The sequence below is a fragment of the Elaeis guineensis genome, chromosome 6 (genome assembly GCF_000442705.2).
Source record: "Elaeis guineensis isolate ETL-2024a chromosome 6, EG11, whole genome shotgun sequence".
Classification (NCBI taxonomy): domain Eukaryota; kingdom Viridiplantae; phylum Streptophyta; class Magnoliopsida; order Arecales; family Arecaceae; genus Elaeis; species Elaeis guineensis.
The window spans coordinates 131,135,904-131,161,572 of record NC_025998.2 but is presented as its reverse complement, the minus strand read 5'-3'; the positions used below and the strand labels follow the sequence as shown (position 1 = coordinate 131,161,572).

Sequence of the window (25,669 nt, the reverse complement as noted above, 5' to 3'; positions counted from 1 at the left end):
GGTTTATATAAAACTCAATTTTTTCAAAACAAATATAATTGGTAGAAATAAATATAAAAAAGCTAAAATTTATGAAAGATAGATTTCGATTTCTATATCGACTTTACCTTCAACCACACTACCTAATTCTTCTTGGATTAGGAGATATATTCAATCAAAATTTTTTCCAAAAGAAAAAATTTCAGTTTAACCATCCCAAACAATAAAATTTAATTTAACCAAATCACACATTTCGAAAAGATGCCATTTAGCAAAAAAAAAAAATCATCTTAATTGGGCATAAAGTTTGACTTTACAATATAGCATATCTTGTTCCTAGATGCTATCCTCCCCTTCCTTAATGACCAGAGTGGTCTTCATTGAACTTGATGATCCTTTTGGATAAGAGACTTCACTAGATTAAATGATAATTTTAGCTCTAATTTATCTCAAATTTTAGGTGGTGAATCTTGGCATTTGTTCTTCAACTTTAAGTGTTTGGATCATTGATTTCTCCTCTTGTTACTTGGATTTAGCATACCCGCTTGGTGAGATATTGTTGGTGCATTCTTGAATTTCTACCCCATAGGTCCTGATATTGCTTTGTGCTGATCTCTAGCTTTAGTAGAAATACTCTGTGTAATCCCATTATATTCACAATAGTGGAAATTTTGCTGAAACAGGTCCAGCAATTTTCATCCTCCATATTGGAAGGGTTTCCACATTAAAATTCATTGCGCCTCTCTTAATTGTGGACTATTAAATTTACTTTCATATTGATTTTTCAGTGTGGCTTGACTATTATTGCTCAGTCACATAAAAAAGAAAAACTATTTATTTTCATTATGCATTTATTGTTCACTGTTATTTTTTTTTCTCAAATATTTTTTCACGGTTGGTTTTTTCCCACAAGCCAAAAAGTTAAGGCCTTCTATGGACAATTGGGATTTCTACCAGGACCCCCATAGTAGAAGTAACCATTGCTGTAACTCTTCATATTATAGCAATTGGGTCTTGTAATGAAAGTGCCAACCCCTTGAGGAGCATGAAGCTTGTTGGACCGATCAACTATTTGAATGTTTCTGATGTAGCTCGCCTTACCATAACGTTCCTCTGGGAAATGGCCACTGCCCATCTGTGTGGAGGTGTGCGGACCGTTTGAATTTGAGTCCACAATCTCCCCTCCCCATTCTACTAGGGAGCTACCATTTGTCAAATAAGGGAATAAGGATGAAGGCCAATAGCCCAATGGAGATAGATTCCCACACTGCAGCCACCAATTCCCCGAGCCTGGATCCTGCTCAAAAAATAAAAACCATATGAATATTTATTGTTATTTATAGATGACTAGTGAGAAAGTATTTAAATATGACTATTGTAGTTTTGCTACACTGGGAGTTTAGGAGTTGGGACAAGAAGTAAAAATCACTTGAATTTTTGTGTTGACCTTCCAGGCTAATATAGAGATTTCTTATTGGCGTCCTCCATAGCTAGAAATAGGATTGAAGGCGGCACCCAATGCTATCTCCTTGTTGACTTGAATGAACCCAGGGCAGAGTAGGTTGTAGCAGCCTGTTGATTGATAACCATCTTGCTGAAATTTTCACAGAAAAATATTAGAAGCCACCAATTTTTATAATTTTTGCCGTGTCATCTATCGAAATGAAGAATGTCTGTGACACCTCATCTGTTTCATATAATTTATTAGAAGATAACAGAAAAAGTCAAAATAATGAACAATCCAACGGTCCCTTTTATTTGGAAAGATAATTTTATTTAAAAAAACTCATGGAGGACAAGGTAGGAGAACATGAGGAAAAGAGAAGCTAATAGAAACAAACATGGAGGACAAGAGGACCATGAAGGAATATTAACTTACAGTCCAGTAAATAAATAGTCTTGTTTTATTATCTCCATTCAGATTTGAATAAACCTGTTTTTTTTTTCCACAACAAAGAATAACCAGCAGAAGTTAGTTAACGCATGGAGAGAGGACTTTCAGAATTTCATGCAATTAAAACTACTTTCTATTTATTTGAAATTGATACAATAACATACATGCCAGCCAGCTTCGATAGTATCTAAAAGTTGATCAGGACCACCAACAATCCAAAGCTGAGACAGACTGAACTCAAATGGTGATTCCAGTTTTGGGTTCCACACATTCATGGCTGCCTTTGTTCCATAGTAGCTATCTCCTTTTACATAAACAACCGCATGCTACTTAAGAAGACCCACCAACAAACACAAATAAGAAAGGCGAAGAAGCATGGGAAGGAAATGGAAAAGTAAGAGATACTTTGTTCCTAAGCTACGCCTTTTCATATATTTTCAAAAATATATACCTCATGTCCTTTGACAATGTCTTGCAAATATGAAGAAGTGGGATTTGGGATGGTCCTATGGCTCTTCGTCCCATATCTTTCGACAGAGCTGGCTCTCAGCACATCATCTTTCTTGGTCCTCTTAATAGGGATGGTGTTCTCGGGGCACCACCCATTTTGACGCCAAAGCTGACGTATAAAGCTTGTTTCCATCTTTGATGCTACCTCATTCTCATCATATAGGCCTGATAGGCTGATACTTGGCCTCATCTGAAGATTTTGCACAAAATAAAGACAAAGAAAAGAGACCACCAGGTGCAAACACTTAAGTGATAGAGGAAGAATTTGAAAAGAAGAGGAAGTGAGGAGGAAAAAGAGCACACCTGAACGGTATGGTTTTTGAGTGAAGGATGATCAAAGGCTGGCTGACGATGGATATGGACACAGTCTATGATATCTCCATCCAGGCTCTTTTTAAAAGAAAAACAAATATTGGAACAAATGAAACCACAAATCAAGAAGCGTTACGGTGAAAAATGCCAATAATAACTACACAGCCAATATTAATGACAAAAAGAATAAAATTTTTAAAAAAAATTATAGAAACACCCCTCAACTTTAGTTTAATTTCATTTACATTCCTATGCTTTAAAAAGTATCTAATCAACATTTCTACTTATTGATATGTTTCAATGTGATCCAACCATTTATTTTTTCAATCAATGATACTAGATTTCTCTCTTAATGAATGAAAATACCTCTTATTCATGGATGGACTTGGAGGAGGAAGAAGATGTAAAGAAAAAATAGATGAGGAGGAAGGAGAGGAGGGGAGAAGGGATGTCGGGTTAGAGGAGGAGAAGGAGGACAAGAAGAAGAAGAGGGTGGAGAGGAAGAAGAGAAGAAGAATGAGTTGCCAATGGAGAGGGACAGAAGTAGAAGGGGCCGCTATGAAGAAGATGGCTTATAAATGGTTTGGAGGATGAGGAAATGAATGGAATAAGGAGAAAGGGAAGGAGATAGAGGGAGCAATAATAGAGGAGAAGAAATGAGTGAGAAAGAAGGGGAGAAGAAAAGATTTTTTGCCAATATGAAGAGACGGATGTAGATGAGGCCATCTAAAAAGATAGAGCTTATAGATTGGTTAATTTAAAGGAGAAAGAGGATAAGGAGGAGAATGAGAGTAAGGAGGAAGGGGGGAGGGGAAAGGGACCGTCGGTAAGGAATATGATTGGGGAAGAGAAAAAAGAGGAGAAGAGGATGGGGAGGAAGAAGTTGAGAAAGGGAAGAAGGAATGGAGGTAGAGGCCACCGTGGAGGAGAATGGTTTATGGGCGACTTGGAGGAGGAGGATAAGGGGGAGAAGTGAATAGAAAGGAAGGAGAGGAGATGGAGGAATAGGTGGAGAAAGGAGAGGAGAGAAAAAGGGGAGAAAGGGAGGAAGAGAAATGGATGAGAAGAAAGAGGAGCAGGAGAAAGGAAGAGGGAGAAAGATAGATGCCGACGATAGAGGAGGAGATCAATCAAAGAGAAGAGAGGAGGGAAGAGATAAAGAAATGGATATTTTTATCATTTTAAAAAATTTTATTAATGGAAATAGATGATTAGACTACATCAGAACATATCGATAACTAGAAAGCTAGTTTGATATTTTTTTAAAGTGTAGAGGGTATAAATGAAATTAGGTTGAAGTTAAAGAGATATTTTTGTAATTTTTTTAAATTTTTATTTCAAAAAAGTGACAGAATAAAATGCCAACAAATTATACAAACAGCACAACTCAAAAATTTTTAATGCCCAAATAAGCATAGAGGAACGATTCTAATTCTATAAATTAATTAGATGGCACAACTGCAAGTAGATGATAGATAATCTTTTTTAAAGAAAAACATAATAAAATTCCTTGGTTTATGTAAGCATTGTACAAAAATTTTTTCTTGCTTCCACGCATCCTAAAAGATTATATATACTGAACCAGAGTAGGGGCAGGGACAAATCGAGAGGAAGAATGAAATGGAGCTGAGAGGAACACGAAAATTAATTAAAGAATAATAAATAGATAACAAGTTAACAAAATTAAGATAAACTTCATCTACTAACAACTTGTGGCTGGAATGAGTCTCTATATTTTAATAGAAGATTTTTTTAAAAAAAATAATATATCAATTCCTAAAGGGGATTTTGCTAAGTAGGGATAACATAGGAAGCAAACCATCTACAAGGCCAACAAAAAAAAGGTGTGTGAGAGGGAGATCAAAATCCTTTTTAAAAGATTAATATTAAATTAAATAATCTAAAAAATTCTAACCAAATTAAGATTCTTCTTCAAATAAATAAATACTTCATAAAATTGTTTTTTATTGAAAAATAATTCAAAAAATCTAGTGAAAATTCTCTCAAAATGAACAAAAAATATTTTTTAACTCTAGAAAGTCAAAAAAATAAAGTAAAAAAATAAAATAAGAGAATAGTAGAATAACAAACCTTAATATTTTTGACGGCAGGTTTATTCAATCGTTTTAGGAGTTGCCGCACCTTCAATTGCTGTGTTGTGGCCTGCACCATAGTCTCAGCGCACCATAAAATGGTCAACATCAACAATAGCGCTGGTAAGCCAGGACTCATGCTAACATGTGCTGCCATTGGCCTTTCTTTTCACCCTTTTTCAAAGAAAATAAAATAAATATACCATCCAATATAAAAATCAAAATTTTTTGTCAAAGTATATCTTATATTAATGAAGTGTATCTTATGTTACAATTTATCCAAAAGGACATGGATTTTTCAGCATATCTGATCATCATTCATGCATCAATTATTCTCCCAATTAATTAAAATATATGAATTCTCGTAGCAACACAATGAAAAGAAGTTTAGTCCAACATAACCTATAAGCAGTGGTGTGTTTCTGGCGTATGTTACGCAGCAATTCGTTATTTATGTTAGCAACAACATGCATATTTAACCCATGATAGATTCAGTCAGATGAGTGTGTGGCTTATGAGGATTATTATTATTATTTTTTTTTTTCTTCATTGGCAAAACAGGGGAAGAAAGGTGGAACGCAGCTGTGGTCGTGGTGATCAATGCCGGAGGGTCGACGACATGCAGCGGTGCCTAGCGGCTGATAGCACCGGGCGTCGGCGACCGGCCGGCAAAAACAACAATGAAAAGGGCTGAAAACAGGGAGTTCTTTATGCTTTGAGCATTGGTCGTCCGCCGGCGGAAATCGCTCCACTCTCTGGTCATCAGGTGACCATGGGGAACTGGGCCGAGGGCTCCACAAAGAATAACAGCCGTGGCGATCGTCGGAAAAAGGAGAAAAGTGATCGGAAAAACAGGGGAGGTGGTTTTCAACTTGATTTCCAGCTAAATCAAGGCCGGAAACAATGGTTCAAGCTAGGGAGAGCAAATGAGAATAAGGGTAAGCTTTACTTTGGCTACCATGAGCGTCGTATCCCGGAGTTCCGGTGGGGAGGAGTCGAACTCCAACGAGAAAAAGAGAGAGAAAGAAGGATTGTTCTTGGCGGTGGAGAGTCATGAAGGGGTGGCGAGGTCTCATAGAGGAGTCCAGCTCGAGGGCTCCGCAAGAGTCCGGCGGTACTAGGACTCCGATCTTAGCCGGAGTCTTCGGAGGGAAAGAAGAGAGTCTTCCTTTTTTGGTCACTCGCGGGCCGGTGGTTAGGAACGAGAAATATATGATCCATCAACTTACGTGATGAAGTTTCTTAAAGATTTTTCCTACGGTAGATACAGTACTCCAGAGAATTAGTGTATGACATCCTCCACCAACCGTAACAACAAAGACACGGTACTCTTAGAATTAGAACATATGGCATCCTCCACCAACCGTAACAACTGAGACAGTGCCCTAGAATTAGAGCATATGACATCCTCTACTAAACGCAACGACAAAGCTCACCATGCAAAGAGACACGTCCCATACTATGATTTTTTTTAAATAGTCAGCGCTTCACAAATTTCGTCTGATCTTACTTAAAGAAAATTGCTTTAAGTTAATTCCAATTACCTTTTCTGAATGAGGTGTTCTCTGATGAAGTCTCAAGAGCACGATATTAGTTTTTATAGGCTCGTACAAGAATCTGGATAATGATATAAGAAGTTTGATTCTTTCATAGGTATAATAAATTGCTTCTGATAATTGCATATTTTCGAGAGACTTTTTAATAGTTATTTTAGTTTTCTCTTGCTTTATGTGAATGATATGTTGTTGTATACCAAGACATTAGTAAGAGAATTAAGCAAGTTCTTTCAATGGAGAATTTGGGACCAGCAAAAATTAAATTCTTTGGATGATAATCTCCCACAAGAGAAAGTATAGGAAGTTGTTGCTCTCTAATCTGAGGAGATATATACTGAGAAAATATTAGATAGGTTTAATTTGAGTAAACTGACACTAGTGTATGCTCTACTTGTAGGTGATCACTTCAAGATAAGCTCCAAGCAATATCCTATGAGTGCTAAAGATAAAGAAGATATGAAGAAAGTGTTTTATAAATCCATAGTTAGTTTGCACAAGACCTAGTATTGCTCATACAGTTGCTATTGTCAATCAATTCCTCTTTAATCTTGGCAAACAACATCCACTAATAGGTTGTAAAATAGATTTTCAGATATCTCAAAGGCACTTTCAAAGTATATTTAGATTTTGATGGTAGTAACCCTAAGTTATTATGTCATGAGAAAATTCATGTTGGCAAGAATGGGTCAGATATGAAGGCAAAATCATTCCCTAGGGAAAAGCTTGAGATGTGTAGAAAGATAGTGGGTTTGGTGAAACCCTTTGCATGAGTTTGGAAGGCGAGTTTTGTTGGGTGGGTCCTGACCAACGTGATGGGATAGATGCACACTTACAGGAAAAGGAAGAAGTAAGGATGACATGGCACCCTTACCCATGGGCTTTAACCCCTTTCTCTTATGTACAACAAAAAATAAGGAAGAGAAGAGGAGCTTCGTTGAGAAGGCCAAGATTGATCTTGCTAGAGATAAGAAAGCAATTCCCCCAACCTGCTTAACTCAAATCTCTTAATAAGATTTAAGAAAAGTAGCGCATTTGGCAAAAATAAGATCAAGGTCCCCATTACTTTCATTGATGCATAATAAACTAAGATATGCAACTTGTATGTGCATTGGTGGCATTCATTCTTACATAATATGGGTATAATTCCTCTTCTAGTCTATATAAAACTTAATTTTTTCAAAACAAATATAATTATTAGTAATAAATATAAAAAAACTAAAATTTATGAAAGATAGATCTCGATTTCTATATTCATTTTACCTTTAGCTATACTACCTAATTTTTCTTGGATTAGGAGATACACCCAGTCAAAATTTTTTCTGAAAGAAAAATTTTTAATTTAACCATCCCAAATAATAAAATTTAGGATTTTGCTATGCTGCTACAAAGGGTATTTTGGTCTCTTTATTATTTATCTATTTCTAACAGTCGGATCAAACATGGATCATTCGGATTTCAACTGGCTGAAGTATTCGTGTATATTGCTGGTATGGTAAATATTTCAAAGATTAGGACTATTTTATATAATAATTAAATTAAATTTTTTTAAAAAAAATTATTGTGGGCCGTCATGGTGGAGGAGCCATCGCCCAGGTGGGAGTGTGCAGAGTAGGGGGCCGCACAAGACTTCGACATCGGGAGATGGGAGAACCGTGGGCACATAGGGTAGGGGCCCTAGGGGGGGTAGGGGGTGGGTGGAGGGCCGCAGAAGCCACCGGCACCCGAGGAGGATTATGTGGTTGGGGAACCACGGGGGGCGGGAGGAGGGGACGCTGAAGCCACCGGTGTTGGGGTGCGGACCGGGGGGGGGTTTGGGGGTGGGGGGCATGAGGGGTTGGGGTGGTGGGGTGAAGGTCGATGGTGGAGGAGCCACGGGCACCAGGGGTGAGGGCACAAAGAAGAAGAAAGAAACATAATAATAATAAAATATTATTTTTTAAAAAATAAAATATTATTTTTTAAAAAATAAAATATTATTTTTTTAAAAATAAAATATATAAAAATGATAATATGAAATATCTAAAATATTTTTTATAATAAAATATTATAAAAAAGTATCATAGCAAAATCCTAAAATTTAATTTAGCCAGTTCACAAGCATTGAAAAGATGCCCATTTAGAAAATAAAAGTCATCTTAGTTAGACAGAAAATTTGACTTTACAATGTAATATATCTTGCTCTTGGATCTTATCCTCTTCTTTCTTAATGACCAAAGTAGTCCACATTGAACTTGATGAGCCTCTTGGATAAGAGACTTTGCCTAAAGATTGAATGATAATTTTAGCTGTAATTTGTCTCTAATTTTAGGTGGTGAATCTTGACATTTGTTCTTCAACTTTAAGTGTTTGGATCATTGATTTCTTCTCTTGTTACTTAGATTTAGCATACTCGCTTGGTGAGATATTGTTGGTGCATTCTTGAATTTCCAACCTATATGTCCTGATATTGCTTTGTGCTGATCTCTAGCTTTAGTAGAAATACTCTATGTAATCCCATTACATTCACAATAGTGAAAATTTTGCTGAAACAGATCTAGAAATTTTCATCCTTCAAATTGGAAGGGTTTCCACATTAAAATTCATTGTGTCTCTCTTCCTTGTGGGCTATTAAATTTACTTTCAGATTGATTATTCAGTGTGGCTTGACTATTATTGCTCAATGATTTTGACAGTTTACCTGATTATGCAAAAAAGAAAAACTATTTATTTTAATTGTGCATTTATTGTTCACTGTTATTTTTTCTCAAATATTTTTTCACGGTTGGTTTTTTCCCACAAGCCAAAAAGTTAAGGCCTTCTATGGACAATTGGGATTTCTACCAGGACCCCCATAGTAGAAGTAACCATTGCTGTAACTCTTCATATTGTAGCAATTGGGTCTTGTAATGACAGTGCCAACCCCTTGAGGAGCTTGAAGCTTGTTGGACCGATCAACTATTTGAATGTTTCTGATGTAGCTCGCCTTACCAAAACGTTCTTCTGGGAAATGGCCACTGCCCATCTGTGTGGAGGTGTGAGGACCATTTGAATTTAAGTCTGCAATCTCCCCTCCCCATTCTACTAGGGAGCCACCATTTGTCAAATAAGGGAATAAGGATGAAGGCCAATAGCCCAATGGAGATAGATTCTCATACTGCAGCCACCAATTACCCGATTTTGGATCCTGCTCAAAAAATAAAAACCATATGAATATTTATTATGATTTATAGATGAAAAGTGAGAAAGTAATTAAATATGACTATCCGAGAGTTTAGGGGTTGGGACAAGAAGTAAAATTCACTTGAATTTTTGTGTTTACCTTCCAGGCTAATAAAGTGATTTCATATTGGCGGCCACCATAGCTAGAAATGGGACTGATGGCAGCACCCAATGCTATCTCCTTGTTGACTTGAATGAACCCAGGGCAAACTAGGTTGTAGCAGCCTGTGGATTGATAACCATCTTGCTGAAATTTTTGCAGAAAAATATTAGAAGCCACCATTTTGAAGAGTACAATCAGCACAAGTTTCTACATAGGCGAGAAGTAGATATTACAAGAATATATAGGATTATAAGAGAAACTGAAACTGTTGCTTCTAAGAGAATTCAAAAGAAAACACTTTCATAGGTTACAGATAGAAAAGAGACTCAGAAGAAAACCATCTGGGTGCAATTAGAATGTAGCAAGTAAAAACATCTCCTGGATGATCACAAGGCTAGAGAATTCTCCATCATAGTCGCTAGCGGAGATAAAGACATAAAGACAATAGTACAAAAATCCCAAAAGTGAAGAAAAAGAAGAAGCTTTCCAATTATCACAGCCTCATAGGAGAGCAGCAGTAGAGCTGCAGCCTGGCAGCTTGAAGGCCACCAATTTTTATAATTTTTGCCTTGTATCATCTATTGAAATGAAGAATGTTTGTGGCACCTCTTCTCTTTCATATAATTTATTAGAAGAGAATAGAAAACCTCAAAATAATGAACAATCCAACGATCCCTTTTATTTGATAAGATTAATGTATTAAAAAAAACTTGTTGCGGCCAATCCCCTCGTTGCCTGGTCGCCGGGAACGAGCGCCTGCAAAAGAGAGTCCACACTGACCGGAGGTGGCTCCGGCGGGGACCCTCCGACGGTCAAGTCAGAAAGGAGACTAGGCTACAGTGAAAAGAAAACAAGGAGCTCAACGAAAGAGAGAGAGGAGGGGTTCAGGGGGTTTCGAATCGACCTCTAGCACTGTTGCCTTCCCCGATATATATAGTGGAGCATGGTATGGTGCCGTCATTAATGACGCGGACAATTGAAGAATTGTCAACTCACTGAGGACTGTCAGAGTCGCCGTGAGGGTGTCAAATCACCGTGAGGCTGTCAAATCACCGTGGGACTATCAAATCGCTAGGGGTTGACCCATGCCTTAGGTGGGATAATGCCCCTAAGCGGCAATGCCGCATGCCGTTGTCAGGGCTGACAGTTTCTGGCAGCCGTACGGCATCTGAGGGAGCCGACCGACTATAGGTCGGCGGGTGGTTGAGAGACGTCAGGTAGAAACTCGGGCCCCTCCGACAGTCAGTCGGGCGCGTTGCCAAAGTCAGACGTCACTCCATAGTGCAGCCGATCAAGAGAGAGAAGAAGGTCCGCCCGACCGACGCATCCTTGGTCGGTCGACAGCCGTCGGTCGGTCGGTAGAGTCGAGCGCCGGTCATGTAAGCCCGACGATGAGTCGGCGTGAGTGGGGTCGATCGATATTTCCCAACAGTTGCCCCCCTCCACTCCTGAGTCAGATGGTGCGCCGGCCAATGTCTTTGTTTGGACGGCAGCGTCGAGCGAAAGGAGTGGATTCTCATCATATTAAGTTCTGATTCTGACGACCGTACCGTAGGCTGATATGGTGCCATGCGCCTCATGAATGCCAGGCGATTCACCGACGTCAGATGTCCCGTTGGTGTCCCATCGGTGTCAGACGCACTGTCGGTGTCAGGTGTCCTGTCCCATCGGTGTCAGACATCCTGTCGGTGTCAGGTGTCCTGTCCCATCGGCGTCAGACATCCTGCCTCTTTGGGAATGAAAACCGTCATTCCCGCCCCTTCGGAGATACGAAACGTCACGGCCTCTGCGCCACGTGGCAGGTGGCTATTGGGCCGGGTTGGTTTGAGCAGATGGAGGTGACGTAGCTCGATCTGAGGATGGGTGCGTTGAACCGTCGGGCCGACAGACGGCCCGGATGATGCCACGTGGCACGATCTGGGAATCCCTCATTGGTCGTGCCTTCATCTCGACCGTCGGGGGTACTATATATACAGGATCGCCCATATCCAGGTTTCTACCCCCCCATTTTGCTGTCGAGACTCTGCCCGTGTGGTCCCCTGTTCCAGGTACTCATCTCCACTTTCCTTCTTTTTGGGAGTTCTCTCTTCTTCTTCTGAGGGCCTTCATCATCTTCATCGTCTTCTCCCTTGTCTTCTCACAGTCTCCTCCTTCTTTTTCTTTATTTCCTATCTTCTGTTTTAGTCCATGGCCAGAACATCTCCAAGAGGAGGTCGGTCAGGAGATCCGACCGATGACCCTCGGTCGATCCCGGAGGTGGAGGTCTCTTCACTTTCGGGGCCGAACGTCGATCGACTTCGGGAGCAATATTGCATCTCGGAGCAATTTTGACTGTTCGCCCCTGGTGCCAATGGTCGGGTCAATAGCCTGCCTGAGGGCCAGGTGGCCTTCTACGTTGAGGACCTCCGGGCTGACCTTCGCTTTCCGATTTCAGAGTTCGTCTGAAACGTACTTGACTATTACGGGCTATGCCCGATGCAACTCGCGTCGAACTCGGTTCGGCTAATAGTCAGTTTTGCTCTGCTGTGTCGGCTTTTGTCGATTGACCCTCGAATTTTTCTCTTCCGAGCCTTCTTCGTCCTCCGACCCCACCCTAAAGCCCGAGGGTGGTGGTACTTTAATCCTCAGAAGGGGCTTTCTTTCATCACCGATCTTCCATCGTCAATCCATGGATGGAAGAACCAATTCTTCTTTGTTTCCTCTTCTATCCCTTGGGGGTTCCCTGCCCGTTGGGGGAATCCCCGAACCCAACCGAACGAGAACAGTCGGATGGAAGCCGAGGATCGGGAAGACTTCCACCGTCTGAAAGATATTTCGATGCCGAAGCAGAGGGAGCTCGTCACCGAGCAGGCCCTGTACGACATCGGTCTCAGCCTGGTCCTTCGCTTAGGTCGGTTTTTCATCTTCCTTCTCCTTTCTTCTTTCCTTTCCTTTATGATGCTGACCGTCTGTCGTCATTTGCAGATATACCACCGAGGTCGAGACTGACGGCAGCCGACATACGGCAGCACACCGTACGGAAGAGGCCGGCACAAGGGGCCGGGCCGTCGCGGCCTCCCAAGAGGCCCCAAGTAGCTCCGTCGGGCGAGCCGACGGGGTCGGAGGCAGAGCCCATCATCGCACTATCGACACCGACGGTGCTTGTTGAAGTCCCATCCGAGGGACCGTCGGGCGAGGGTGCAGCCTCGCCCGAGAGAAGGGCGGCCGAGGAATCGATCGACGGTGCGTCGGCTGCTCAACTGGCAGAGGAGGATCGAGAGGAGGCACGCGAGCCCGAGCAACCCGCGCCTGCTGCTGCCGCGCCTTCGGGGGAAACTCGGTCGGGCTCAAGCTTGCCGTCCTCCTCCGACATCAGGGCCTGGATGTCCGACTGAGGGAAGGCCCTGATGACGTCCGACGATGAAGGGAGGTCGGCCGGTGGTGGGGGGTCAACCGACTTCCCACTTTTCGAAGGTGCGTCGGGCCTGGCCAACCATGACTTAGCCAGGAAGCTGTGCCAAGCGCTCCTTCTCCCGGTCGACATTGAGGCCATGAAGAATCAACGGATCTCCAATATGCTGTCTTCATTTTACCCGATGATGATCCGGGTGAGTTTCTCTCTTCTTTATATTCATTATTGTTTCTGTGAGTTCGGTCTTCTGACGGTCGGTCTTGTTTTGTGCAGCTGGTTTACAATATATCCGAGCTAGAGGCCGGATATTGAAAATTTGGTGACCTGCGCGCGGCTTGGAGAGACAAGGTCGCGGCCGCTGAAGCCGACAGGGTCATTCTGGTCGACCAGCTGCAGCAGTCGGTCGATTGGGAGGGCCGACTTGAGGGGGAGGTCTCCTGACTCACAGAGGAGGTCTCCCGACTTACGGGTGCCTTGGCGACTTCAGAGTCCGAGCTGCAATCGACCCGGGACGACGCCAAGAAGAAGTCCCGAACCGTCCGTCGGCTTCGGCACGAGAGGGGCAGCTTCGCCAAGGAGCTGAAGGCCGAATGCGAGCAGCTCCGAGTAAGTCTTGGGAACCTCGCTAAGGCCGAAGAAGGTCTGTTCGTCACCCAGGCCGATGCAGACATCGCGAGGGCGGAAGCGGAGTCAGCGAAGGAGGCCATAGGTCGGGCCATAGAAGACTTCCGTGACTCGAAAGAGTACCGGGAGGAACTTCTGGAGGGCGGCTTCCTCTCGTACCGAGTGGGGTACGAGGATGCTCGGAAAGCCGTTCGAAGCTTGTATCCGGGGCTTGACCTCGGCAACATCATTCTGTCAGAGCCGGAGGCCCCAGCTATGGAGGAGACGGCCGACCCATCACCGGGAGGTCTCACCACCAGGGCGGAAGCCAAAGCAGGCGCGGAGCAAGCCACCGAAGGTCAAGCCCAAGCGGGTTCGCCGACCGTCCCCAGCCATCATCCAGTGGAAGAAGCCGACTCTGAGGACTAGTTCATTTTTTATTTTTTCTTTACTTCTGCTTGTCATACTTGTATTCGAGCTTCGGCCCAGTTTTGTAAACTTGACCTGAACTTCAATGAAATCAAAGTCAAAGTCTTTTGGACTTGAACTTTTCTCCTTTGTATGTCTCTTCTTCTTTCATGTGTCGTGGAATGCTTTTGATCACATAAGTTGCTAGCCCGATAGATTAGTTAGGACGTTCAGCAATGCGTGCCTCCACGAAGGCAGAGCAAATCTCGACTTTGGACCAGCCTCCCGACTATCATGTAATCCGACGATCGAAGGCTTTAAGTCGGACGTCCGTCGCCCGGTTGTGAGTCGGGCGTGTTCGTCGAGTCGAAAGCCAACCGACCGTCGGGCAAGACTCGACAGTCGGATATCTTTCGATGCATTCAGTCGAATGGCATCCGACGTGTTTAGTCGGGGAAGTGATGATAAGTCGGATCCCGATACCCTTACGTCGGGTACTTACGTCGCACTGCGTGATAGACGGTGGTAAGCCGAATATCCTTCGATCGATCGTAGCTCGATCGGTGAGTCATGAACGCGACAGTGGTCGTGTCGTGCGATAGACGGTGGTAAGCTGAATATCCTTCGATCGGCCGTAGCTCGATCGGTAAGTCACGAACATGACAGCGATCGCACCGGCATTTTGCCTTTCTTGGTCAGGGCTGAGTCGGTGAGTTAGCCGATCGTTTGGCCCATAGGTTCGACCGTAGAAGGAGTGTGACTCCCGTTGTCATGGATGCATCGGCCCTTGTAAGCGTCTGGTGCATCGTCGGCGATCGGGCCGTCGGTTCTGAGTGGGACGTGAAGTCTGAGTCGGGACATAGGGCCTCGTACTCCTTGGCGAGCACCGACCAATAGTCGAAGAGTCGAGATTCCAGACTCTAAAATTTGAAGCTGAACTTGTATTCCGAGTGAATAGGTACAAAGTTTATTGGTGATACAACTTTAGGTTGTCGGCGTTCTAGGTTCGGAGAATGGGGTTCCCCTCCAGAGTTTCCAGCCAATAAGCTCTTGGCCCGTAGGTGTCTGCTACCATGTAGGGCCCTTCCCAATTCGGAGCTAGCTTCCCTTGGTCTAGGGGCTTCGAGACTTCTGCCTTTCTTAGGACTAGGTCCCCAGGCCTGAAAAGCTTTGGCTTGACCTTGGCGTTGTAATATCGGGCTACTTTCTGTTGGTAAGAAGCCATGCGAAGTTGAGCCTCGCTCCAAAGCTCGGAGAGGAGGTCTAGGTCAGCTCTCCGGCACTCAGAGTTGTTCGGCTCTTGATACTGCTCAACCCTAGTTGATGGCAGCCTGATCTCGAGCGGTATCATTGCCTCCATCCCATAGGCCAAACTGAAAGGTGACTCCCCGGTCGGAACACGGGGGGTCGTCCTATAAGCCCATAGGACGGAGTTCAACTCCTCGACCCAGAGGCCTTTGGCTTCATTCAGTCGGGTTTTGAGCTCGTGTAGTATGGTCCGGTTGGTCACCTCGACTTCACCGTTGGATTGTGGGTGCCCGATGGAAGTCAGTCGGTGCGTGATGTGAAACCTCGCGCAGAAATTTCTGAAGTCCTGGTTATCGAACTGTCGTCCATTGTCGGTGATAATGGTATGCGGCAATCCGAACCTAAAGATGATGGACTTCTGGACGAAGTCCTCCATCTTTCGCTCGGTAATCTGCGCCAGGGGCTCGGCCTCTACCCACTTGGTGAAGTAGTCGATGGTGACAACTATGAACTTCCTTTGGCCAGATGCCGGAGGGAAGGGACCGAGGATGTCGACCCCCCACTGGGCGAAGGGCCATGGGGCGACAATAGGAGTGATTTGGCTGGCTGGTCGGTGTTGTACGTTGGCATACTTTTGGCATGGTTCACACTTTCAGACCAACTCAGCCACATCCTTCCTCATGGTGGGCCAGTAGTAACCCTACCGCAGGACCTTGTAGGCCAAGGATTTGCCCCCCAAGTGACTCCCGCAGATCCCTTCGTGCACTTCTCTGAGTGCGTAGTCTGCGTCGGTCGGTCCCAAGCACCTGAGCAAGGGAAGGGAGAATGATCTTTTGTAAAGTCGGCCATCCATTATCACATATTGGGAGGCCGACCATCAGAGTCGCCTGGCCTCTGCGGGATCTTCAGGGCTAATCCCGTCGGTCAGATACTGAACAATCGGATCCATCCAGCTTGGTTCGGCCGTCAGTTGTAGCACCTCCTCGACTTTGTCGATGCTCGACTGCTCGAGATTCTCCACGAGCGTCCGGCCCAAAGCGTCGTAAGCTGAAGTCGCCAGCCTGGAGAGTGCGTTGGCCTGGGCGTTCTCCGACCTGGGGATATGGGAGATCTCGAAATATCTGAGGCGCGCCACAAGATCCTTCACTTTCTGGAGATATCTTGCCATAGCTAGATCTCGTGCCTCGAATTCGTCTTTGACCTGCCCCACGATTAGCTGAGAATCGGAGAATACCTGGAGGCTGTCGATCCCAAGTTCCTTCGCCATCCTCAAGCCGGCGAGGAGCGCTTCATACTCGGCTTGATTATTGGAGGCTTTGAAGTCAAATCGGAGGGCGTACTCAGTGACTACCCCCTCTGAGTTGGTGAGCAGGAACCGGTCCCGCTCCCCTGAGCGTTTGAAGCTCCATCGATGTGCAGTATCCAGGTGGACACCGGGTCAGGCTCGGAGACCGCAGCTCCTTCGGGGTTCTCGCCTTCCGATCCTTGGTCGGTCGTCAGGCACTCTGCGATGAAGTCGGCCAGGACCTGGGCCTTTAAGACAGGTCGCGGTCGGTACTGTATGTCGAACTCGCTGAGCTTCATCGCTCACTTCGTCAGTCGTCCCGATGTGTCGGGTTGGTGCAATATCGCCCTTAGGGGCTGGTTGGTGAGGACCACAATGGCGTGCGCTTGGAAGTATGGGCGGAGTCGTTGTGTGGAGACAGTCAGGGCAAAAATCATCTTTTCTGTCTCCGAGTATCGAGCTTCAGCGCCGCGGAGCATTTTGCTGGTGTAGTATATAGGTTGATGAGTTTGGCTCTCATTCTCTCGGACGAGCACCGAACTAACCGCTTCGAGGGAAGTGGCCAAATAGAGATACAGCGTCTCCCCGACCTCTGGCTTCACAAGCAACGACGGAGAAGCCAGGTACCTCTTCAGATCCTCGAAGGCCCATCGGCACTCATCCGGCCAAGAGAAGCCCTTCACCTGCTTCAGGGTCTTGAAGAACGGGAGGCATCTTTCAGCCGACCGAGAGATGAACCGACTGAGGGCGATGATTTTTCCATTCAGCTGCTGGACCTCCTTCTTGGTGTTCGGATGCCGCATGTCGATGATCGCTTTGATTTTCTCGGGGTTGGCCTCAATCCCTCGTTGCGAAACGAGGAACCCGAGAAACTTCCCCGAGGTCACTCCAAAAGTGCACTTAGTCGGATTCAGCTTCATTCAATATTGTCGTAGAGTGCGGAAAGCTTCTTCGAGATCCCGAACATGATCTGCAGTCTGTGCACTCTTTACCAGCATGTCGTCCACATATACTTTCATGTTGCGCCCGATTTGGTCTTTGAAGACCTTATTGATGAGTCGTTGGTAGGTAGCTCCGGTGTTCTTCAGTCCGAAGGGCATCACTCTGTAGTAGTAGAGGCCCTTGGGGGTCACGAAGGTAGTGTGCTCCTCGTCTTCAGGTGCCATCCAGATCTGGTTGTACCCAACGAAGGTATCTATGAAGCTGAGCAGTCGAAATCCAGACGTCGCATCCACCAGCTGGTCGATCTTCGAAAGTGGAAAGCTGTCCTTCGGACAGGCCCGATTCAAGTCGGTGTAGTCGATGCAAATTCTCCACTTTCCGTTGGCTTTCTTCACCATGACAACATTGACGAGCCAATCGGGATATGTAGTTTCTTTGATGAAGCCTACCTCGAGTAGTTTATCCACTTCTTCGTCGATGGCCTTCTGTCTTTCAGAAGCAAAAGACCTTTTCTTCTGCCTCACCGGCCTCGTCGTTAGGTCGATGTTGAGTCGGTGCATTATTGTCTCCGGAGGGATGCCTGACATATCTGCTGTCGACCAAGCGAATATGTCGGCATTGGCCTTCAGCAGCTCCGCCAGCCGTCGTCATTCTGGGTCGGGTAGTTGAGACCCGACCCATACTTTTCGATCGGGATTCTCCGCTATTGAGACGGGAATGAGCTGTTCGGCCAGTTTTTCCCGTTCTTCCTCCTCCTGTTGGTCTAGCTTGTCGATCGTTAGGGAGCCCTTCAACTCCTCGCTTTGAGCGAAGATCTGGAAGCATCGGCGAGCGAGCTGTTGGTCTCCGCACATCTCCCCGACTCCGTTCTTGGTCGAAAACCAAACCAGGAGATGATACGTCGAAACTATCGCCCTGAGGGCATTCAGTCCGGGTCTTCCAAGTATGGCGTTGTAAGCCGAAGATACTTGGACGACCACAAAAGTCAAATGGACTGTGCTTTATCGTGGTTCGGTGCCAACCGTCACGAACAAAGTAACTTCTCCTTCCATCGTGACAGCGTCTCCAGCGAAGCCTATCAAGGGTGTAGAGACCCTCTTGAGTCGGTCGGTCGATAGTTGCATCCGGGAGAAGGTCGAGTAAAACAAAATGTTCGTTGAACTTTCATTATCTACAAAGATTCTTTTTACATCATAGTTCGCTATTGTTGTCGAGACAACAACAGCGTCGTCGTGGGGAGTTTGGATGCCCCGAACATCTTCTTTTGTAAAAGTAATTACGTCGTCCGAGCACGGCTTCTTCGTCGGCTCCCCTCCAGCAGACGTCCCCGGGCTCAGTCATTTGGAAATCATATTGATTACCCCGGTCGTAGGCTGATTAGTCGCCGCTTCTTCAGTCGGCTGGGGTCGTCGGTCGGCAACGGGTTGAGTTGGCGGATTCCTCCAAAATTTATCGAGATATCCCCGACGGATGAGAGCTTCGATCTCATCCTTGAGCTGGATGTATTGCTCGGTATTGTGGCTGCGGCCCCGATGGAATCGACAGTACTTCCATTGGTCGAGGCCCTTTGCCTTCAGAGGCGGAGGCCGTCGCAGGTACTCTTCTCCTTCAATCTCCATCAAAATCTGCGCACGAGGAGCAGAGAGAGGAGTGTAGGAGTCGTACCTGGGGCGTGTCGGCCTTGGGCTCCGCCATCGGGGCGACCTCTGGTTCCGCTGTGGGGGTGAGACCCGACTGTCTGTCGGGGGCCTGCTGGGCACGGCAGGGTCCCGACCCTTCCTTCGCTTTTTCTTCGGGCCCTTGAACTCGGTCAAGCACCGATCGGAGGCTCCTTCGTCCGTGCGCATGTATTTGTACGCACGCTCCAATAGTTCGGCATACGCCCGGGGGAGGGTCTTGTCCAGGCTGTAGGTGAATCGGGATGCCCTCAGCCCGTGCTTCATGGCCGAGATGGCCATGTCTTCGTTGAGGTCCTAGACCTCAAGCGTGGCCGTGTTGAATCGCGTCACGAAGTGTTGGAGCATCTCGTTTTCTCCCTGTTTGAGGGAGAAAAGGCTGTCCGAGGTTCGTGGCGGCTTCTGGCTGGTACTGAAGTGGGCCACGAAAGAGTACTCGAGCTGTCCAAAGGAGTGGATACTTTCCGATCGAAGATCGGAGTACCAGGCCCTGGCAGCTTTGCAGAGCGTGGCGGGGAAGTCGATGCAAAGGAGAGCGTCGGTTGCCCCTTGAATCGTCATGAGAGCTTTGTAGCTCTCCAGGTGGTCGATTGGGTCGGTGGAGCCGTCGTAGGGCTCCACGTGCGGTATCTTGAACCGACTAGGGATCAGTTCGTCGAGGATGAGTCAGGAGAGAGGTTGGACGGTCTGGAAGTCGACGTCATTTAAAGACTTCTGCCCGTCCACCTGCAGTTGGGCAAGCCGACGGTCGATTTCCTCGAACCTGCATTCGTAGTCGTCGATCTGTCGGTGCTGGGAGACCCCAGGAGTAGAGTCTCCGGAGGAGTTTGAGAGAGAGGCAGACGGCGTTCGCGGTCGCTTCTCCTTCCTTGCTCGTTGCAGTTGGGAGGGAGAAGGCCGTCGAGATCGATGGGTGTCGCGCCGCGGCCGCCCCTCCTCCTTTCGGTAGGAGCGCTGGGGCAGGTGCTCCTGCGGAGACGATGGAGACCGATACGGGCATCGGTGGCTACTCCTGGAGGGCATCGGATGCACCGCCGGTTGCCTGACCGATGAAGGCGGCAGCCGGACCAGTTGTTGCTGAAGGCTTTTGACCGCATCTGTCAGCATGGTCATCTGCCGCACGATCGCTGCGATCTGCACCTCCGTGATCACCGCGGGGTGCGGAGAGCTAGGTTCCGCCATGGAGGGTGGAGGAGAGGCCTCTTCCCGGTGGGAAGAGCGCCTCGCCGATCCAGTGACCCTCGATCGCTGAGCTCTTGTCTTTGTCATCTTGGAAGATGTTTCAAGTTCCGTGGGGGTCGCAATCCCTGGTGCTGTCAATGAAGCACTAACTTGTCACTGCGTCCCCTTCCTGGCGCGCCAATCTGTTGCGGCCAATCCCCTCGTCGCCTGATCGTCGGGAACGAGCGCCTGCAAAAGAAAGTCCACACTGACCGGAGGTGGCTCCGGCGGGGACCCTCCGACGGTCAAGTCAGAGAGGAGACTAGTCAACAGTGAAAAGAAAACAAGGAGCTCAACGAGAGAGAGAGAGGAGGGGTTTAGGGGGTTTCGAATCAACCTCTAGCATTGTTGCCTTCTCCGATATATATAGTGGAGCATGGTATGGCGCCGTCATTAATGGCGCGGACAATTGAAGAATTGTTAACTCACTGAGGATTGTCAGAGTCGCCGTGAGGGTGTCAAATCGCCGTGAGGCTGTCAAATCGCCATGGGACTATCAAATCGCAAGGGTTGACCCATGCCTTAGGTGGGATAATGCCCCTAGGCGGCAGTGCCGCATGCCGTTGTCAGGGCTGACAGTTTTTGGCAGCCGTACGGCATCTGAGGGAGCCGACCGACTATAGGTCAGTGGGTGGTTGAGAGACGTCGGGTAGAAACTCGGGCCCCTCCGACAGTCAGTCGGGCGCGTTGCCAAAGTCAGGCGTCGGACTCCATAATGCAGCCGATCAAGAGAGAGAAGAAGGTCCGCCCGACCGATGCATCCTTGGTCGGTCGGCAGCCGTCGGTCGGTCGGTAGAGTCGGGCGCCGGTCATGTAAGTCCGACGATGAGTCGGCATGAGTGGGTCGGTCGGTATTCCCCAACAAAACTCATGGAAGACAAGGTAGTAGAACATGAGGAATGGAGAAGCTGATAGAAACAACACATGGAGGACAAGAGAAAAATGAAGGAATATTAACTTACAGTCCAGTAAATGAATAGTCTTGTTTTATTGTCTCCATGCAGACTTGGATAAACCTGATTTTTTTTTTCCACAACAAAGAGTAAACAGCAGAAGTTAGTTAATGCATGAAGAGAGGACTTTCAGAATTTCATGTAATGTAGAGTATTTTCTGTTTACTAGAAATAGATACAATAACATACATGCCAGCCAGCTTCGATGGTATCTAAAACTTTATCAGGACCACCAACAATCCAAAGCTGAGACAGACTGAACTCAAATGGTGATTCCAGTTTCGGGTTCCACACGTTCATGGTTGCCTTTGTTCCATAGTAGCTACCTCCCATTACATAAGCAAGCGCATGCTTCTCGAGAAGACCCATCAACAAACACAAATGAGAAAGGTGAAGGAGAATAGGAAAAAAAATGGAAAAGTAAATATACCTCATGATGCACAATGTTAAAATCATTGGGATCTACAGAAGTGGGATTTGGGACTGTTGTGTGGGTCTTTTTCCCATATCTTTCGACAGAGCTGGCCCTCAGCACATCACCTTTCTTGTTTCTCCTAATAGGGATGGTGTCCTCGGGGCACCTCCCATTTTGATGCCAAATCTGAGGTATGGATTTAGTTTCCATCTTTGATGCCACCTTGTTGTCATCATGTAGGCCTAATGGGTGGAAACTCGGCCTCATCTGAAGATTTTCACAAGTAGAGACAAAATAAAGAGACCATGCCACCAGGTGTAAACATTAAGTGATAGTGGAAGAATTTGGAAAGAAGACGAAGTGAGGGGAAAGCGAGCACACCTGGACAGTATGGTTTTTGAGTGAAGGATGATCAAAAGCTGGCTGATGAGAGATATGGACACAGTCTATGATATCTCCGTCCGGGCTCTTTTTAAAGGAAAAAAACAGATATTAGAACGAATGAAGTCACAAATTAAGAAGCATTACAGTGAAAAATGCCAAAAATAAGTGCCACGAAAAAGGAAGATTACAGTGAAAACTTGATGGCATTTTACTAAATGAAAAAAAGGAATAAAACTTTTATGTTTGAATATTAATAGAATAAAATGCTAAACAAATTAGAAAATAACACAGCTCAAGAATTTTTAACGCCCAAATAAGTACAGAGGAATGCTTTTAACTCTATAAACTAGCTTATAACCCCATACCATTCATGACATGCAATTTTTTCTTGAGAAAATATTTTATTTTATTAATTTGTTAATATATTCTATATGTATTTCAACAATAATTAAAATAATAAAAAAATATATTTTACATATAGTATAGATTATAAGGGATATGATTTTCCGAAAAATCCTTCGTGTTCTAATAACTCAGCATATTTTAGTGGACAAAAGGTTAAAACTATCTCGTTTCACTTACATTATACAAATAAAAACACCAGACAGCACTCAGATTTAGCTGGGGAGTAATGGCATAGATATGCATGGCCAAATTATAAATTTAATTTATATAAAAGAAGTATGTACAAGTGATCCCATCAAAACCAACATAAGTTTGTGACAAAAAAACCCAATCTCATAAATACAGCTAAACTAAGCATACCTACGCAGAAATCTCCAAGACAGGATATGCTTGAAAACCCAAATCTTCGAATTGGAAAACTAATCACCATGTAACTGAAAGGATCAACAAAGTTGGATAACAAATTTAATGCAGCAAGTAGATGTCATATATTATCAAGCTCCTATTGGCTCTTTCAGCTTACCTACCCTTTTTTTTCCCCACCCATTAAACCATAGGTAAATAAAGCAGTGTGAACAACAGATCAACAAGAGGGAAGATTTCAAAATTCCCAGTCTAGCACCATCAGGATTATTCTTGACTGATGGTGCTTTCAACCACCTCACAACACCTGGCGCTGCTTATTATTAAAACCTAGCAAACCCAATATCTCTATTAGTGATCGTCAGATCACTTCATGTGCTATTAAACATGCAACAAAGAAGCCATTTCAAGAATGAGGGGAAGAAGAATATAGGATCAATTGGTCCACACGTACTTGAGCACCAACGAGCTGATAGCTGAACACCTCATAATCTGGACCACCCCCAGAAGGCACCAGCATGCTTTGCAGAGTGGGATGAGTAGACAAATAAAAATAAGAAGAATTGCCCGCTGCTAGATACATCCATGCCCCACCACACATATAGAAAAAACTAAATCAGAACCTAAAAAAAAACCTTTAATCTCTCTCTCAATCAAGTGCTCTCCTTTCCCACAGATATCAGAAAAAGATGATGAAATTAAAGGAAAATATACAGAGAAAATTTCTTTATTTTTTCCTCTTTATTCCTCTTTCTTTCTTTCTTTCTTTTTTCTTTTGTTTTTTTCCTCCTTCTTCCCTTGGCGAAATAGGGATGCTTGCTCCCCTTCTATTCCCGAAACAGAGGGGCAATATCGCACGTAAAATAGACAGATAACAAAATTTTTTCAAAGCAACGGAATAAAATTCCTACATTTTGCGAGCATTGTGCAAAAATATTTTTCTTGCTACCGTGCTTCCAAACTATCATGTATAATAATTCTTTTTACCATTTTAATATAAAACATTCTCTAGATTCTTCCCAGCCACCAATAGATCAAGACATGGACAAAAAGAAGGACAAGATACGGTGCATTCATAAGGAAAATGTGTATTTCAGAAATCTTTGCTGCTGCCTCTGAGATCATATCCTACTGCATGGTAAAATAAACATAAAGGCATCCTTTACAAAGTCGACTTGGAGAAGGCATTTGATAACATCGACCAGGCATTCCTTCTCCAGCTACTCTCAGCAAGAGTTTTACCCAACGCTGGTGCTTGTGGATGAAGCATCTACTAACATCATCCAAATCCTCCATTTTGGTCAATGGTATACTAGGTAAGTATTTCTGGCATACGTCTTGCTTTTATTTTGAGAGACATGCACGTCCCAAACCATAGATGGTTGAGCCACCGAGAGACCTGACACAGATTGGAGAAACCCATCTACACTCCTTTTTGTATTCAACAACAAAAGTTCTCCATGTAAAGGCAAACAAGCACTAAAATCTTGAGTTATGCTTTCCCCGACACTCACATCAAAAAAGAAGGGGAAAATACAGTGAGCGAATGCCACGGGACAAATTAAGCCATGATGTATTGGGGATAGAGAGAGGGGCGGGGAGGAGTCAAAGAGGAAGAAGGGCATGAAGCCAAGAGGAAGTCATCCATATTTGAGAGAAAATAATCCATATTTGATAGAAAATAGTTAAAAAATGATAAACACATAACAAGTGAACAACCAATTAAGATAGATTTCATCTACTAACAAGGAATGGCTAAGACAAGTCTCCATATTTTGACAACAAAAAAATAAAATTTAATAATTATCAATTCCTAAAAGAGATTTTGCTAAGCAGAGATAATATGGGAAGAAAAAACCATCTAAACTTGGGAAAGATGTCACAAGAGCAGCAATAAAAAGTATGTGAGAGAGCGATCAAAATTCCTTTTAGATAGATTAATATTAAATTAAATAATTTAAAAAATTCTAGCCAAATTAAGGTTCTTCCTTAAATAAATAGATACTTTGTAAAATAGATTTTTATTGAAAAATAATTCAGAAAATCTATCGAAAATTCTCTTGAAATGAACAAAAAAATATTTTTTGACACTAAAAAGCCAAAATAAATCCAAAAAAAGAATAAATAAATGAATAGTTAGAGGCAGACCTTAATGCTCTTCACTGCAGGCTTATTCAATCGCTTTAGGAGCTGACGCACCTCCGATTGCTGCGTCATGGCTTGCACCGTGGCCCTAGTGCAGCATATGGAGATCATCACCAATAATAGTGCTACCAAGCCATAGGTCATGCTAACATGCACCATCATGGCCTCCTTCTTTCAACCCCTTTTCAATGAAAACAAAATAAATTTATCATCCAATATATAAACTGAATTTCTTCTCTCTCATTGCCATTTATGTTAAGTATATTTTATATTAATAAAGAGTATCTTGTATGCTACCATTTACCCCAAAAGGTACAAATTCTTCGGTATATCTAATCATCGTGCGTCAATTATTTCCTTTTCTTTCCCCAAATAATTAAAGTTTAGATCTGTTTCCCTTAGCAAGACAATCAACATCGAAGAGACAATCATATCAATTTTAGTCCAACACCTCCTTATGTTATGCAGCAATTTCTTCCTCATATCAGCAACAATATTCATGTTTAACTTGATTGTAAGATGGTAGATTCATTTAGATGAGTATTTAAAGTGTTCAAACAGGATCTTTTTGTGGCGTCGGAACGC

At 44.5% G+C, this 25,669-nt stretch overlaps 1 protein-coding gene and 1 pseudogene across 1 annotated transcript; both read right to left on the bottom strand.

Annotated features, from left to right (window-relative positions):
- Window positions 1–910: 910 nt before the first annotated feature.
- On the bottom strand, window positions 911–4,981 carry LOC105046471 (protein neprosin-like; annotated as a pseudogene).
- Window positions 4,982–9,141: 4,160 nt separating this feature from the next.
- Window positions 9,142–25,283, bottom strand: LOC105046472 (protein neprosin-like). The gene is made up of 7 exons (XM_010925066.2): window positions 25,088–25,283; window positions 22,169–22,255; window positions 21,803–22,054; window positions 21,562–21,723; window positions 21,382–21,435; window positions 9,643–9,789; window positions 9,142–9,507 (listed from the first exon to the last, which is right to left on the bottom strand). The coding sequence occupies exons 1-7, from the start codon at window positions 25,244–25,246 to the stop codon at window positions 9,142–9,144; spliced, it is 1,227 nt and encodes a 408-aa protein (XP_010923368.1). The 5' UTR covers window positions 25,247–25,283.
- Between the last annotated feature and the right edge of the window lie 386 nt (window positions 25,284–25,669).

What these genes read in the sequence shown, in the direction of transcription:
- LOC105046472 (XM_010925066.2), bottom strand. Translation starts at nt 25,246, where the DNA reads ATGATGGTGCATGTTAGCATGACCTATGGCTTGGTAGCACTATTATTG. An exon ending in CTGCAGTGAAGAGCATTAAG is followed by an intron (nt 22,256 to 25,087) that starts GTCTGCCTCTAA and finishes TCCTTTAAAAAG; the next exon opens with AGCCCGGACGGAGATATCAT. An exon ending in TCACTTTATTAGCCTGGAAG is followed by an intron (nt 9,508 to 9,642) that starts GTAAACACAAAA and finishes TTTTTTGAGCAG; the next exon opens with GATCCAAAATCGGGTAATTG.